The sequence below is a fragment of the Chiloscyllium punctatum genome, chromosome 32 (genome assembly GCF_047496795.1).
Source record: "Chiloscyllium punctatum isolate Juve2018m chromosome 32, sChiPun1.3, whole genome shotgun sequence".
Taxonomy (NCBI): Eukaryota; Metazoa; Chordata; class Chondrichthyes; order Orectolobiformes; family Hemiscylliidae; genus Chiloscyllium; species Chiloscyllium punctatum.
In genome coordinates, this window is record NC_092770.1 from 5,975,231 (window position 1) to 5,992,142 (window position 16,912).

At 37.0% G+C, this 16,912-nt stretch overlaps 1 protein-coding gene across 3 annotated transcripts in view; it reads left to right on the top strand.

The window, feature by feature from the left end:
* The window catches only part of cped1 (cadherin-like and PC-esterase domain containing 1), a 204,975-nt gene that overhangs the window by 9,858 nt on the left and 178,205 nt on the right, over window positions 1-16,912 (top strand). For all 3 annotated transcript variants that reach the window (XM_072551535.1, XM_072551534.1, XM_072551536.1), the window contains exon 2: window positions 16,530-16,707. In XM_072551535.1, the coding sequence (XP_072407636.1) occupies window positions 16,530-16,707 (178 nt within the window). The remainder of the gene's footprint in view (window positions 1-16,529; window positions 16,708-16,912) is intronic.

The window sequence follows — 16,912 nt, forward strand, 5'->3', positions numbered from 1 at the left end:
TCATTAAAGGAATAAAGGATTCTGGGGACAAAGCAGGAAAACTGAGAATTATCAGAACAACCGTGATCTCATTGAATGATAGAGCTGACTTGATGGGCTGATGGCCTGTTTCTGCTTATGGTAATATGGTCTTAAAAATGAAAAGAATAGAACTGAGAGAAGCAATATGATTTAGAATCAAGGAAGTGGGTTTGGCCCTGTGTGGGTCAGGACAGAAGAGAAAAAGAGAAAAACAATGTGGAAAACTAAAGAACCACAACATGACTGAACTAGAGGAAATGAGTAACCATATGCTATACATTAATGATTGCAGTAGCTTGGGGGATTGACTAGTAATACATGTCATTCAAAGTTGCATGTGTATATAAAATGTTGTATTGGGATTTGTTGAATGGAATGTTTATTCCTTAGTTGGAAACATCCACAACCCATTCCTGACATAACTTTCACTTGTTAAAATAAATATTGTACTCAACAGCTTTTTCCATGTGGTATTGTGTACGACATATCCTGACCAGAATATGAAGGATGCCAGTTTCAAGCAGATTAGACATCTAAGTTGATGTCTGCAAAAAGACAGAAGAGATTGCAAAATTTATTCAATCTTTTTGATTCACAGTTTGAATTAATTTGGTACAATTTAATATGCTAATGCCCAATATATTAATCAGGTTCAAAAATCCAAATTGGGATTTTGTTGTATTTTTATTTATCCTTAAAAATTGTATGCACCTCATTTTCAAAATGCATTTTTTGTAGTGTTTCTATGTGTTATGGTTCAATAGTGGGTTCGATGGGATGTGACAAAATACTTTGAGTTAAATGACACAAATTAACAAATTTATTTGTGTCTATATATACTAAGCAAGGATAAATATATTAAGTGATAAATTAACTATAAGTTAATAATTATATGTACATTAAACAGTAAATATGTATTAAGCATTAAATATGTAAATAAAGCAGCAAATATATATTAAGCAGTAATCTACTTTAGATATATTAAAAACACATGCAAACTATTGAGTGTTAAAACTATTTTAGACATGTTCAAGAATGAATCTCACTGTCTTCTGCCAGTGGGAGATCCCACTTTACCTCAGTTGGTCTGGAGAACTCGGGGTTCCTGGCACCATTTGTAATCCTAGTCCAAGCTGAAGTCCCATGAATAGGAGAAAGTCCCCGATATGAATACTGTTCTGAATCCAAGATTTCATGTTGTGTCATCATTCCCTGGTACTTTCAGTACATTTCTAAAATTCCATTATGCTGAAACAACATGTCCCTTTGGCTCAAGGTAACTGCTCTTCAAGACAGTTCCCATCGATAAGCTTGTATCACTTTTCAGTCAAAACAGGCTATTTTCGCATTGGGTCAATTTTCTACTACATGTTCATTTTATTTCAATTGCTCATTGTCTTGTTCAAGTTAACCCTTAACTATTAACACTTAATGGCCTGGTTTGAAGACTTTTTTAAGCTTACCACTACACTATCTTAGCATTTTTTTAAAAAGAAGTGGAGTTGTAACTGGTGCTCAAAATAATTGAAATTCATTTGAACCTTAACTCATGCAGAACAGGAAATTTTACAAGCTCTTTTAGTTTACTAATGTTCATATAATTACATGCAAAATGGATTTTTAGAAAAATTCAAGGTCTAATTTTGAATTTGTATTCTTATTAGCAGTTTATAATACCAATTTGAATACATTTTTTACTAGAACTTGTCAAAGCTAGTAGATTCTTAATTATTAGGAAAATAGAAATGGCAAATATTTAAACCGACACCAGAACTCATAAAACAAGTAACATTTTTGAAGAATGTTCCAATTCTTTCACACCAGCTTACCAAATGTGAGGTCATAGCAGTTAGGTCAGTAATTAGCAAAGGGCAGAGAATCCTGCAGCAGTGGAATAATAAGACTTGCAGTTGAAGGCACTCTTGTTGAGGCACATATTTGTTTCCTATCCCTGCAGAGTGCTGTTTCAGAACAGATAAAAATTTGTATAATTGAAGTTTTACAAATTCAAACAATCATAGTTAATTAAACCTGTTACTTTCAATGTTTGATTCTGACACATGCTAAGATTTCTGTCTAAACTATTACAGTTCACTTAATGTTGAGTGTTTATTCAGGATATTCTTTTGTCACATCTAAAATGTGTGACAAAAATATTACCTGACACTCATTTGTACAGTCAATAAAAGAACAATGTTTAATTGTAGCGAATATGTTCTCAAGTTAATTTGAAAGAATATGTATGTGTTTGGGCTTACATATGCTTGTGTAGATTTTGTAGGTATTGGAAATCATGAAATAATTGTCATATTGAAATTAGTTTACAGAAAGATTTTAAAAATTGGTGAAAAATGAGTTATATAATTATGTTTATTTCATTTATCAAATAAGATGTCATTGTAATTGATTTTTGGGCTATAGTTTCTCACTTCAAAAACTTTTTTAAGAAATGTAGGAGGAAGTTAGTCTGTTATTATTAGTTTTCACTGATCAGTTGAATCAATGAGCTGTTGTCATGTGTTATAACGATTAGATGAAACCAAACACCATATATAGGATAACTTTAAAAAAGAACCAAATATGCTGAAATAATGAAGTTAGCTTATGTAAGAACTTATATTAGTGATAGACATTTTGTGAGGCAGTCATATGATAGTTCTGTCAGGCTTGTTGCATGACAATCATTTTAATTTCTGGGCACTGTTATATTTGATTGTGGTCCAAATGTGCTCATGTTACTAATATGCACTAACAATTAAATTATTTAAATGAAGAGTGACAAAGGTTTTCTAACAGAATGCAGGACAGTGGGGTAATATCTGCTTGTTTACGAATATGTATATCCAGATTCATTTCAGAGTTTTATCACTTCAGTGTCAGCAAATGTTAGGGGGCTTAAAGGGCAAACAAACAAGCATCTGAAATAGTTCATCACACTCAGTGCAATGGAAACTTTGTTCTTGAGCCAGTCATGAATAGATCTTATGACACAGATTGAAACTGCCGTCTATGTTAACATATGAAAAGTGTCCATTTGAGACAAAACAAATATACGTCAGCTGTATTTGGGGTCATTTTCAATTTCAGCTCCAAGAAGTTAGGATGAACAGCTTGTGGGAAAAAAAATATTATTCACAATACAATCATTCCTGTTGTGATGTTTTTCAAAACAAATGTTACATTTCAAATTGTTGTTTTAAGGTACAGAAATAGTAATTTAATAAAATTTAGTTTAATAAAATGTCACATGGCTCTTCACAGAAGAATTGTGAACCAAAATTTGATAGCACTCTACACAAATTTGATCTTAGGTAGTCGACCAAAATCTTGAGCAAGGAAGTTTAAAGAAACTTCTTAAAAGAGAGAAAAAAGAAAGGCAGTGGAGCTTAGGGAATTCCAGCGTTCAGGATCTAGGCCACCAAATGTGGAGCAGTTATAATTGAGGGGTACCATGAGACCAGATTCAGAGAAACAAAGGTACCATAGAGTGAAATTGCATCAGCCAACTGAGATCTTCCCCACTGCCTGGAGAGATGATATCACTTCCTGTGGCTAAGTCCTGACACATGAAAAGGCCATAAGTAGACCTTACCAGGATTTAGGCCCCCAGTGTGGGAATCCCACACACTCCCATTCCCCAATCCCTGGGTGGAAATCCTGTCACAGTCCAGTCCTCCCCCCCTCCTCAATTCCTCACCACCACCCCTACCTTTTGTTTGAGAGGCCTTATGTAGTAAAACAGGGTTGAGTCAGCACAGCTTTGTCTGAAAGAGGTCTTGCCTGACAAATCTGTTAGAATTATTTGAGGAGACAACAAGCAAATTAGACAAAGAAGATTCATGGTTGTGATCTATTTCGATTTTGAGAGTACTTTAACAAGGTGCTGCATAACAGACTGATAAATAAGGTAAGAGGACATGGTGTTAGGGGCAAGGTACTGCCATGGATAGAGGATTGGCTGACTGGCAGAAGGCAGAGAGTGGGGATAAAGGAGTCTTTTTCAGGATGGCAGCCAGTGACTAGTGAGTTTTGTTGACACCATGACTATTCATATTATACATTAACAATTTGGCCAAAGGAACTGAAGGCAGTGTTGCTAAGTTTGCAGATGATACAAATATAGTGGAGGGACAGGTAATGTTGAGGAGGTGGGTGGGGATGGGGGTGACTGCAGAATGACTTGGATAGGCAGGAAAAGTGAGCAAAGAAGCGGAAAATGGAATTCAACAGAAATTTGAAGTGCAAATTTACTTAGTTCAGGATTCCCTTAAGGTTAACATGCAGGTTCAGTTGGCAGTTCGAAAGGCATTCATTTCAAGACTGTGAGAATACAAGAGCAGAGATGTACTAAGATTGTACAAGGTTCTGGTCAGACCACATGGAATATTCTGAGCAATTTTGAACTCTGCACCTAAGGAAGTATATGCTGGTGTTGGAGGAGGGCCAGAGGAGCTTTACAAGAATGAGCCTGGGGATGAAGGCTTGTCAAATGAGGAGTGGTTGAGGATACTGTTCTTCTGACTAGCCCAGATAATATTAAACATTCAGCCTGTTGGTGTTTGGCAGTCTGCACTGTCCCCCAATGCTTAAAATATGGATGTAAGAGAGGTTTTTCTTTTAGCTTTGGAACATAATCTGCCTAATTCGACTCCTTTTGAGGCATATGCAGAATCTTCAGCCGTTAGCTAACTTTAAGTTTAAGAGGCAGGTTCTGAACAATTCAACAGAAAGTACTTGAGATCATGAAATATCAGCATAATTTAAAATAATCCTTGAGCAGAGGGCACTGGGGTCAGGCATATAATATTTTGGCAGGCAAATTGTTTAAACAGAGCAATGTTTTCATAGTTCTACAACAAAAACTGTTTTTGTTCAGAAATTTAAGGAAAGGAAATTTGTTGTAAAACTTGCTTCATTCTGTCTAGCACTTGGTACTCAGAGACATTAGCAGTGTCTTCTGAAATCCATTGCAAGTAAGTACACAGCTTCTGCAAATCCTATTTTGAGCCAAGTCTGTCATTTTGGTTACTGTTCTGGAACCTGAGATGCAATTGCATCTTTATTTCCGTTACATTTTTCTGCATATACAGTTCGGTTATTCATTATCTACATGTCTGAAAACCGAAGCCCTTTTCAAAGTGGATTCAAACAGACCTGAATGAACCTGTAAACATGTTGAGATTGGGTCCTTTGGAATAAAAACTTCAAAGCGCAGCAATGAAACAAAGTTTTTTTTCCAAAGAGCCTAAACGGATCAATAATGATGATTGTATTTGAAAACCGTAAATATGCTTTATCCGAAAATCAGTTGTTCCTGGGTTTTTTTGGATAAAGGATTCCCAACTTGTACGAACATTTATACAGATGCATAAATTCTCATATATTTATGTCCAACAATATCTGTAATCATACTTCCAAGTGATTGATTGCATCGAGCTTTTTCTGAGTGTTCAAATTTATCTGATATGAGATGCAAAATAAAATAGCCATAAATCAGGTATGAGAATATAATCCACCCAATAATTTGTCAAATGTTGTGGGGTTTGTTCACTGTTATCAGAGGCCAGATTCTCTGCAAAATTAGTGGGGGGGGGGGGGGGGCAGGGGCACGGGCATGCTGGCTCAGTGGTTAGCACTGTTGCCTCACATCTTCAGGGACCTGAGTTCAATTCCCACCTCAGGTAACTGTCTGTGTGGACTTTGCACGTTCTTCCTGTATCTGCATGGGTTTCCTCCCACAGTCCAAAGATGTGCAGGTTAGGTGAATTGGCCGTGCTAAATTGCCCATAGTGTTTTGTGCATTAGTCAGGGGTAAATACAGGATGTGGGTGGGTTACTCTTCGGAGGGTCAGTGTGGAATTGTTGGGCCAAAGGGCTTGTTTCCATACTGTAGGGAATCTAGTCTAATCTAAATGCCTCTCTGCAGCTTGAATGAGACAATGAGTTAAAATCATATTTAATTATTAATATCCATATGGACTGTTTCATTCTCACAAGTTCCCATTTGTTGTTTCTTAAAGTCTCTGGAATTTTTCAAAAATAATGAATTATTTTTTTTGAGAAATTGAGGGAGTCGTGTGTTACTTGGATGACATATTTACTTCAATTCCAAATAGGCAGGCCCATGATGACAGGCTGAAGAAGTTTCTCCAATGTTTGGAGCTGAGGCAAAGGCAGTCAAATGTAAATCATTTCAAAATTATTTAAAGTATTTGGGTCACATGGGTTACAACTACTCAAGGTGAAGTACAGCATGAAGAAGTATACCACACCATCAGAATATTGCTAAGCTCAGGCTTTCTTAGGTCTAGTGATTATGGTATATTGGTACAAACCTTGGCAACATTACTGCATCCATTGAACTTTTGAGGAGGGGTGCTCCAAGGTTTTGGTCAAAGGCATGTGGCAATGAATTCAGGTTGTGTAAAAGAACTTGGAAGATAGCAAATGCTTGTATATTACAATGTGTCCAGAAATATTAAGTGGAGGCAATGGTGTCTCAGAATTGTCACTGGCCCAATAATCTAACAACTCAAGAAATAGTCTGGAGTCCTGGATTTGAATCCCACTATGGATTTACAAATTTACTAACGACCATTGTTGAATGCCGTAAAATTATCTGGTTCAGTAATCTTCTTTTGGAGACAAAAATCTGTCATCCTTATCTGGTCTGATCTGTATGTGAGCCCAGGCCAACAGCAATTTGAATGACTCTGAATTACCCTCTAAAGTGGCCTAGCAAGCCACACTGCTAAAAAGCCCCTAAAAAGGAATCAACCCAGACAGATCACTTGTCATTGACCTTGGCATCAGAAATTACAGCAGCAAATGCAGCCCTGTTTACCCTGCAATGTCCTCTTTACCAACATCCAGAGACTACTGGTAGCAACATTTCATAGACTAGTTCAAGCAAAAGCCTGGCATAGTCATTTTCATGCAATTGTACTTACAGAGAGTGTCCATTATCATTACTGATGAGGTGGTGGCACAGTGGTATGCAGTCAGAAGGGCATTCTCCTAGCAGACCTCAACATTGACACCAAATCCCATGAAATCTAATGGCATCAGGTCAAATATGGGCAAGGAAACCTGCTGCTGATTACTACATGCTGCACTCCCCTTGGCCGCTGAATCAACGCTTCCATGTTGAAAACCATTTGAAAGAAGCAGTAAATGTGAAAGGGGTGCGGAACGTACAGTGGGGATGGAACATCAATGTCCTTCTTCAAGAGCAGTTTGTCTCAAGTATTTATGAAAGAGCTGAGGTGAGACTGACTTCCTTTGACATTAAATATACATTTGGCTAAGAGTGGCATCAAGGAGCCCTAGCAAAACTAGAACCAATGTGAATCAGGGGAAAAACTCTATGCTGGTTGGAATCATGCCTGGCTCAAAGGAATATGGTTGTGGTTGTTGGATTTAAGCGATCACAGCTCCAGGATATCATTGAAGAGTTTACAAGTGAGTAGAGAAGCGTGACATTTGCCTTCTGCACCCCCAGTGCCAATAACTGAAGTTACATTCTGAGCAAGGTTTTTGAAGTAGGGTTCCAGAAATATTCATATTGTCATAGTTTCATAAACAAAATTGACCATAAGCCACTGACAGCCATGCTGAGTCCAAATGTCCCAATTCCGTCTTGAAATGCAGAGTTGAACTTTGATATTGCCTGTGTATCTGTTAAATTAATTTCAGATGATGACAAGGTCATTGAATGCTAGATTACCAGCTACATCCAACATAGAACTCAATAGGAAGGATGTATTTTGCTTTTCATATGTAGATGATTTATCAGTCAAAGCAGGTGGTATTGATAGGGCCACTTAGTGGGTCCCCACAATCTCATGAATTTACAGCTATATCACATATGATTGGCCATCACAGAGACCAGACTGAAATGAGACCTTTTGTTTTATCCTATAAGAATGAGTTGATAGACAATAAAGATTGTTACGTAGTGAGGTAAAGTTATAATCCCAGAAAGATACTGGTCACAGTTGCTATATGACTTTCATAATCAACAGTTAGTGTTGATTTATCAAAGAGTGCAGCAAGAAGGTACCTTTGTGGCCAGGGATAGATTAAGGACAGAGAAGACGTAGAGAAACAGTGAAGAGCTTGTCAAGTTGTTAAAAAAAACCCACTATCAATAATTTTGCAACCATGGAAATGGCCAGCTAGAGTGTGGCAGAGGTTATAAATGTATATTTCAGAACTTGAAGGCAGATAGCTATTCATTGTGATTGGTAGCCATTCCAAGTGGATTGGGATGTATTTGGTGAAGTGATCAACAACAAACAGCATTTTAGAGATGTGTAATTTGATTGCTTCTTATAGGTTCCAGATGAAATTATGTCTGACAGTGGATCTCAGTTTTGTTTGGTAAAGTTTTCACATTTCATGAAAATGAATGAGATAACACACATTAAAGTTCCACTATATGATCTTACTTTAATGGAGCAGCAGTGAACACACCACAAATTGTTAGCGTACTCTTATTAGCAAATGCTAGACACAAATGAGAAGAAATGTCAGATGACATTAAATCACGAACTAGTGATTTTTTTTGTTTATTTATCATAACACACTTCATACAATTACTGGTATAATACCAGCTGCATTGATTCATAAAAGACAACCTACAGCAAAGTCAAAGTGTTAAGTACTGGAAAGGTTTGGTTTGTATGAGTTCATGCTTTACCTTCAGACTTTGTGAAGAAGTGAGTTGGAAAAACTCAAATGAGTCTGATTAGTTAAATTGTTGGAATACTAGTAGAGTACCAGTAGTGACTCCAACACAAGCTGTGCCTGAAACTAGTTCAGATCAAGTCAGACAGACCAAGTTTGATGAAGGGAAGAATTAGTTCATGTCAGAGAAAACATGCCTTCATTCTCAGGCCAAGACTGGCCAAGGATATGATACTTACACTGAGGGATCTGGGAGGACCCTAGCCCAGCTTAAAATCTAACTCTCAACTCCGTTTCTCTCTGTACAGATGCTCCCTAACACACAGAATATTGCCATCATATTCTGCTCTAATTGCCTGTTAAAAACCTTTTCATTGATCTTTTCACTTAATTTTTGATACTGGCAATGTATAACATTCCAACCAATGCAAGCAGAACAAGATTTAGACTATTGGCCCTTTGGTAATGCAGGTTGGGAAGATGAATATCACATATGGCATATAGCCCTTACATGATTGTTAATAAAAGCTGAAGTGGGGATGAATTTGAAATATTGGTAAACTTGATACTCAACAAGTCCAGCCAATATTCAGCTGCTCTCAATAAAGTCAGTCAGAACATATAACTGTGTAGACAAAACAGGGGAGCATATATTGGAATAAATCATAATGAAACTGCTATCTGCTTTCAATCCTGATCTCTGAAACAAAGAGAACCGACTCACTAATGGAGAAAATGGGGAGAAAACCTTCAATGTTGCTCCCTCCTTTGCGAGATTTCTGTTATGAAGTAAGATAGGGAAAGCATAGATTTTATTATTTTGAAGGAAAATATTATTTGATTTGTTGTTGTCACATGTACCTAAGTACAGTGAAGGGTTTTGTTTTGCAAGCAGTGCAGACAGATCATAACATACAAGGGCAAATAGATTATAACATGCAAGGACATACAGATCATAGGCTGTTTAGACAGAGCGAGACATACAAGATTATATTATAGCTATCAGATATATTTATTAAAAAATGGAAGAAGTAGATCCAGAACTATTGGGTTCAATCTGCTGCTTAAAATAGTGGAGGCAAAACCTCTAACATTCAATTAGATGTTGCAATGGAGAGATTTTATCACCAGCTGGATAGATGAATGCCGATGAGGAAAATGATCTACGTCATCCATATTTACCTTTTGATCCTACCAAGCAGATTAGCAAAGATTCTTAAACAACATCTTCCAAATCCATGACCAGTTCCACCAAGAAGGACAAGGGCAGCAGACGGCAACATTCCACAAAATGAAGTAAAAAGAAATTCCTGCTATCTCAGTCGTTTATTGTTTAATTTCATTACATTCTGTTTTATTTCTTCAATTCCACAATTTTGTTTTAAATATTGCTAGTTTCTTTCTCATGTAGTTAGTCATGGATTTGATTTTAAAAAGTACCTAGCAAATTCCTTTTAATAGTGAATATTTGGAAGGAAGGAACCTACCGTTATGATTTTTAACCCTGTTCAAGTGGATAGGTTTTGAATGGGTTAAAATCTTTCTTAATGTCCAAAATACATGCACCATTGTACCCATCAGAATTTCAGTGTTTTAATGTTATTACTGAGCACTGTCAGGCTAAATGTAGGACTGGGAATATTCTAACCCTATCTCTCTGCTTCACTGCAACAGTTTAATTCTGACCTTAGTTTAGTTTAATTCTGACCGTGGTCCAATACTCTTGCACCCATATAAGTTTTATCACGCAGTGTCATGTTGGTTACCTCTGCAGCTTTTGAATTTGCTTATTAAAGTTGTTCCAGACAATTTTGTGTCATAGGTCCATGTCATTTATAATGAAGATAAAATTATTAGTCAGATTTTTAATATGATGAAAGCCATTGTCAGTTAAGCATTATTGAGATCTGGAGCACTCAACCAGAAAAGATGATGGAAACTAATTTCAGAAATATTGTAACTTTAAATGGAGTTGATTGTTAATTTAGCAAGTAACTAAGCTGGTGATTGGGGTTAATTGATGAATTAATCTACTGGGTAGAAACAAAGGGATAAAAGGTGGGACTGGTGTGTGAAAGAAGCTGAAAGATAAGCAGTTAACAAACTACATCCACAAAGAAAGATATTTTGGTTTCTGTCTCACAGATTGATTTGGATGTAGATTGATGAGGTTGCTTAAAGGTAGAGATTGGAAATTAAAAAGTATTTTCAGACAGAAAGTTGTAATTGGTGTCATTTTGATGAAGAATGACTGAATCCAAGTGCAAAGTATCAGATTATGACTTCCATTGATGTTTTGTGAAGCTGAATCTTATGATAAGTGAAAAATGAAGTGGATGTGGGTTACATCATTGTCAAAAATAAAGCAAGGTGTGGCCTTGGCACTTGTTTAAAACTAGAAGCAAGATCAGATGTAAAGTATTCTCTGAGCTAGAGGTTTAACAATTGAATACTAAGGAAGGTTTGGAAATGCAGAAAAAATCATAGGAGAGCTGAAGTATTAAATATATATGAGATGTGGTCAGGTTTAAATATGTTTAGAAATCAGCATGGGCATTTTACCAAAGAATATATTATGAATTTAACCAAATAAATGCAAAATTGCAAACATTCTATTTGGAGGTTCCTAATTCAGTGCATGCTGTTAAATTATTATACAGTGCTAAGTTGTTGTAATGTATTAGATTTTCAGAAAGAAATATGATTTTGCAACAGATGTCCAAGCCTTAAAAATTTTGTGAACACACTCATTCTCAGCAATCTTTGTGGATCAATCATAGAATCCCTACAGTGTGGAAACAGGCCCTCTGACTCTACAAGTCCATAGCAACCCTCCGAAGAGTAACCCACCCAAACCCATCCCTATTACTCTCATTCACCCCTAACCTACACATCTCAGAACACTATGGGAAATTTAGCATGGCCAATTCACCTAACCTGCATATCTTTGGAGTGTAGAAGGAAACCAGAGCACCTGGAAGAAACCCATGCAGACATGAGAGAATGTGCAAATTTCACACAGTCACCCGAGGCTGGAATTGAACTCGGGAGCCTGGCACTGTGAGGAAGCAGTGTGAACCACTGAGCCACCATGCCACCTGTTTTTTTTGAAGTCCACTTTTTTGAAGATCAAATGGGACATTTCAGCAGTATTACAAAGAATGGGTGATTCATTATTAGTGGCAATAACGTGAGACCACCCTGACACAGGTTGAAAACATCAGTGCAAAAGGAGAATAAAACTAGAAGGGATGAGGATGGAGACACCATTGCCAATTCTAATAGAATTAGAGGGGAGCAGATTTAGGACTGAATTGAGGAGAAACTTCTTCACCTGAAAGTTTGTGAATCTGCAGAATTCCCTGCCCAGTGAAGCAGTTGAGGCTACCTCACTGAATGTTTTAAAGCAAAGATTGATTTTTGAACTGTAAAGGAATTAAAGATTATGGTGAGCGGGTGGCTGAGTCCATGAAAATATCAACAATGATTTGATTGAATAGCAGAACAGCTTGATGGGCCAGGTGGCCTACTCCTGCTCCTATTTTTAATATTCTTAAGTTCTAATAGTTGACAGGAATTGAAACTACTTCAGATGAATGACCCTTCAGAACATCTTTTAGTGTTAATGGGTATTTTCAATATGACTTTACCGAATGAATTGTCCTGAATGGAATAACAAAGTTTTCAAACGTAGGCACCACATGAAAGGTTTGGAAAATGGTGATATTGATAATGCAGAGGAAATTATACTAGCTTATGCTTCAGCTTAGTGATGGATGATTTAATCCTAGATTAATTCACTTGTGCCTTGTTGGACAGTGAACACATATTTAGTGTGTAGAGTGGATTGGTTAAAATGATCACCAGATCCTTTAAATAATAAGCATTGAAATAAGATTAGAGAATTTGAGAGACCTTCCCACTTAAGGTATAAGGAAATCAGCAAAATGAGTGCTGATTCCCTGTGCCATTAGCTGCAGTAAACCACTATTCAGCATAATGTCAAGTAAAATATCCTTATTGTTTAGCAAGCTGTCTATCCTTAAACAAAAGGCTTGAATGAAACTTGAAGTGGGAAACGACAAAGCAATATTTTTGGGAACTAGGTACATTTACATTTTACGCAGGCCAGGCATTATAGTATTCCTTTAACAAGACCTAATGTCGCTCATCAAAAAATTGAACAGTTGTTTTTTGGCATCAGGAGAAAGAAATTTGAAGGAAAAAGAAAGCCATTTATGCTAAAACTATATTTGCAGTTTACCTATCCATTTTCTCACAGGTAAAAAATCCTAAGAGGAAGGCCATTTGGCCAATCATGCCTGCAGCTGCTCTATTATTTTGTGCCAATCTCCTGCCTTTGTCCCCGCACCCCTGCAAACCAATAATCATTCAATGCCTCAATTGAACCTGCCTGCAGTGCATTCCATACCCTAATGACTCACTGTGTGAAAACGTTTTTTTTCTCATGTCACTTTTGCTTCATTCACATATCACTTTAAATCTATGCCCACTCATTCTTTACAAGCAGGACAGCTTCTCTGTATCTACTTTGTCCACCCAGCTCATTATTTTGAAAACTTTTATCAAATCTTCTCTTGGCTGCCTTCTCTCCAAACATAATAAGTCATGAGTGACTTTGGATAAATGGTCTTATTTGGAAAGTGCTAATTGCTTCCTAATAAATCTGACAGTCTCTCTCTGAGAGATGAATGGACAGTTAAGCTGGCTGTGCACACAGACTAGATCCTATTGCCAATTATGATTGATTGAGGGGAGGCAATGGCCTAGTGATATTAACACTGGACTCTTAACCCCGGGACCCAGGTAATGTTCTGGGGACCTGGGTTTGAATCCTGCTATGGCAGATGATGGAATTTGAATTCAATAAAAATCTGGAATCAAGAGTCTGTGATGACCAGGAACCCATTATCGTTTGTTGTAAAAGCCCATCTGATTCACTAATGTCCTTTATGCAAGGAAACTGCTGACCTTACCTGGTCTGCCCTACATGTGACTGCAGACCCACAGCAACATGGTTAACTCTTAACTACCTGCTGGGATAGGCAATAAATGCTTGTTACCCAGTGATGCCCTCATCCTGTGAATGGGTAAAACAAATTAGTCCTAAATACTGTAATTGAAATATTACTATTGAGAAAGTCTTGATAGCAAATACAACAGGAAGGAAATTAAAGTCAGAACAAGGCATGCTCAAATTTCCAGACTTGGGTGACCCAGAGATATAGAACCATAGATAAAAAAAAAGCTAATTCTGAATAGTGAAGCTTCACATGCTAATCTTTCAGATGCTATTCAAGTACAACAAGATTTATGATATTCTCAGTGAGGAAGAATAACAAATGTCTGCTAGCGTGGCAACCAAGAAAATAAAAAATGTAGTTAGAAGTTCCTTTAGATGAGGAAATATTGGTGCTCGTAAAAGTTGTAGCAACAGGAATGCATTTATCCAAAACTCTAAGGGAAATGTCTCACAAGGGCAATCTGAGAAAAGTTTACCCGTAGAATATATGGATAACCCTTCTCTTTGGGATGACGTGCATTCACTAAAGGAGATTTCTCAGAAAATGTTGAGGATTGGCCATGTTACATAAAGGAAAGGTTATAAAGAAAAGAGATTTTTAAAATAAAGTGAGTTGACACCAGTACCCAGTTATCAGACTTTATAAAAAATGTGCTTGCTCCAAGAAATGATTGAAGAGCATCAAAGAAAACCTGATGATGTAAGGAGTTACCAGAAAATGAGCAGGCATATTTTTTTCAGATTTTTTAATATCAATTTATTTTGTATGAAGAAAGGAGGGCTATTAAGTTGATTGTATTCTGGAGAATACAAAAATGTAACTTCTCTGTTGCATTATAAGGTCAGATGTAGAAATTAGAAAATATTATCTTGTTTATCATAGAATTCCTACAGTACAGAAGCAGGAGGCTATTCAACCCATCAAGTCTACGCTGATATATTTGAAATATTACTATTGAGAAAGTCTTGATAGCAAATAAAACATGAAGGAAATTAAAGTCACAATAAGGCATGCCCAAATTTCCAGACTTGGGTGACCCAGAGTTATAGAACCATAGATTTTAAAAAAGCTAATTCTGAACAGTGAGGCTTCACATGCCAATCTTTCAGATGCCAATCAAGTATAACAAGATTTATGATATTCTCAGTGAGGAAGAGCATCCCACACAGATCCAATCCCTACGCCATCTCTGCATTTTCCATGGCTATTCTATCGATTCTGCACATCTCTGGTCAAAATGAGCAATTTAACATGGCCAGTCCAATTAACCCGCACATCTCTGGACTGTGGGAGGAAACTGGAGCATCCAACAGAAACCCACGCAGACGCAGCAAGGATTTGTAAACTCCACACAGACAAGGGTCCTTGGTGCTTTGAAGCAACAGTGCTAACCACTGGGCCACCATTCTGCCCCGATTTAATTTTCACTTGTTTTGTTCAAGAATTATTTATATATCTCAAAGTTTTATTTCAATAGAAGAGGTGAACTGTTTAGTGTCTCAAGTAGTGAAGCATGAATTTGGCAGTAATTAATTGCATAGGTAGATATTAAGGGGAAAACAAATGGGGCTTGTGTCTGGAGTACACTCGATCAATAAAGAGAAGTGACTTGGTTTCTATCTCACCAACTATCTTGGATCTAGATTGATATAGGACACGTAATTATGCAGTTAATGGTAGGGCCCTGGCTAGTGTTGTTGAACAGAGAGACTGAGGGGTTCAGGTACATAGACGGAAGTTGTATCCAGTAGACACGGTGGTTAAGAAGGTGTTTAGCATGCTTCTCTTCATTGCTCGGGCCATTGAGTATAGGATTTGGGACGTCATGTTGACGTTGTACAGGACATTGGTGAGGCCACTTTTGGAGTACTGTCCACTGTTCTGGTAATCCAACTATAAGAAGGATATTATTAAATGGAGAGGGTTCAGAAAATATTTACCAGGATTTTACCAGGAGTCATGTGAGTTATAGATAGAGGCTGGATAGGCTGGGACATTTTTCACTGGAGCGTAGGAGTTTGAGGGGTGACCTTAGAGAGGTTTATAACATCATGAGGGCCATACATAAGGTGAATAGCAAAGGTCTTTTCCGTAAGGAGGAGGAGTTCAAAATTAGGGGGCATATTTTTAAGGTGAGAGGTGAAAGATTTAAAAGGAACCAAAGGGATAACTTTTTCACAGAGAGGGTAATTCATATGTGGAATGTACTGCCAGAGGAAGTGATAGATGCAGGTACATTTAAAAGACACGTGAATAGGTACATGAATAGGAAAGGTTTAGAGGGATATGGGCCAAATGCAAGCAAGTGGGATGAGTTTAGTTTGGGAAACTTGATTAACATGGATATGTTGAACTGAAAGGTCTGTTTCTGTGCTGTATGGGACTCTATGACTCCAAGTACTTGAAGATGAGAATCTAGTAGATTAATGGATAGAAAATGAGAATCAAGAGCTAGGACCTCGCAGATGCACAATGGACTATTGTTCTCCTTTGGTGAAGCAAGTTTCTATGATTCATTGGTGAGATACTTTTAACAGCAGAGAGTAAGACAATTTTAATTCTGCTACTCTAGGCTGGTTGAAACCTAATGGTCAAAAGTGAAAAGTCAGTTATCTTGTCCATTGCATTACCAAGTAATTGCTTCTTGTATTTTCTGATTTTGCTCATCTGCATTTTTCATACCTGAAATACACATCAATGATATTGTGAAGTTAACAATTTTGAAGAATTTTAGTTCAATGTTTAAAACAAATGTATACTATTTATCTTTCACAGATTGAACCTAATGCCTTCAACAACCGCAAGAAAACTGTTGTGCTACGAGGCTATAATTCCATTAGTGCACCTGACCTTCGATTATATCAACAAATTTTTGTACAATATGGTTATGAACTTGTACTATCTCCAAATGTTAATGGAGGTTCAAGTTACAGGGAGGGCTCCAAATATAATGGTAAGAAACTATGTTTATTTTGTAAATGTACTGTTGTACAGGTTTTTTAGTGGAAATACTTGTCTGTTTTAAAGCAGTCAACTGTCTAAAATCTGCGTTCTATATTTAATATTTTGCTGAAAAGCCGTCTGTCTGTTTGGTTCTGCAGTTTGGAGGTCAGCTAAAAGACAAATAAGGTTTAGAACCCAACTTCAAATTAGAAATA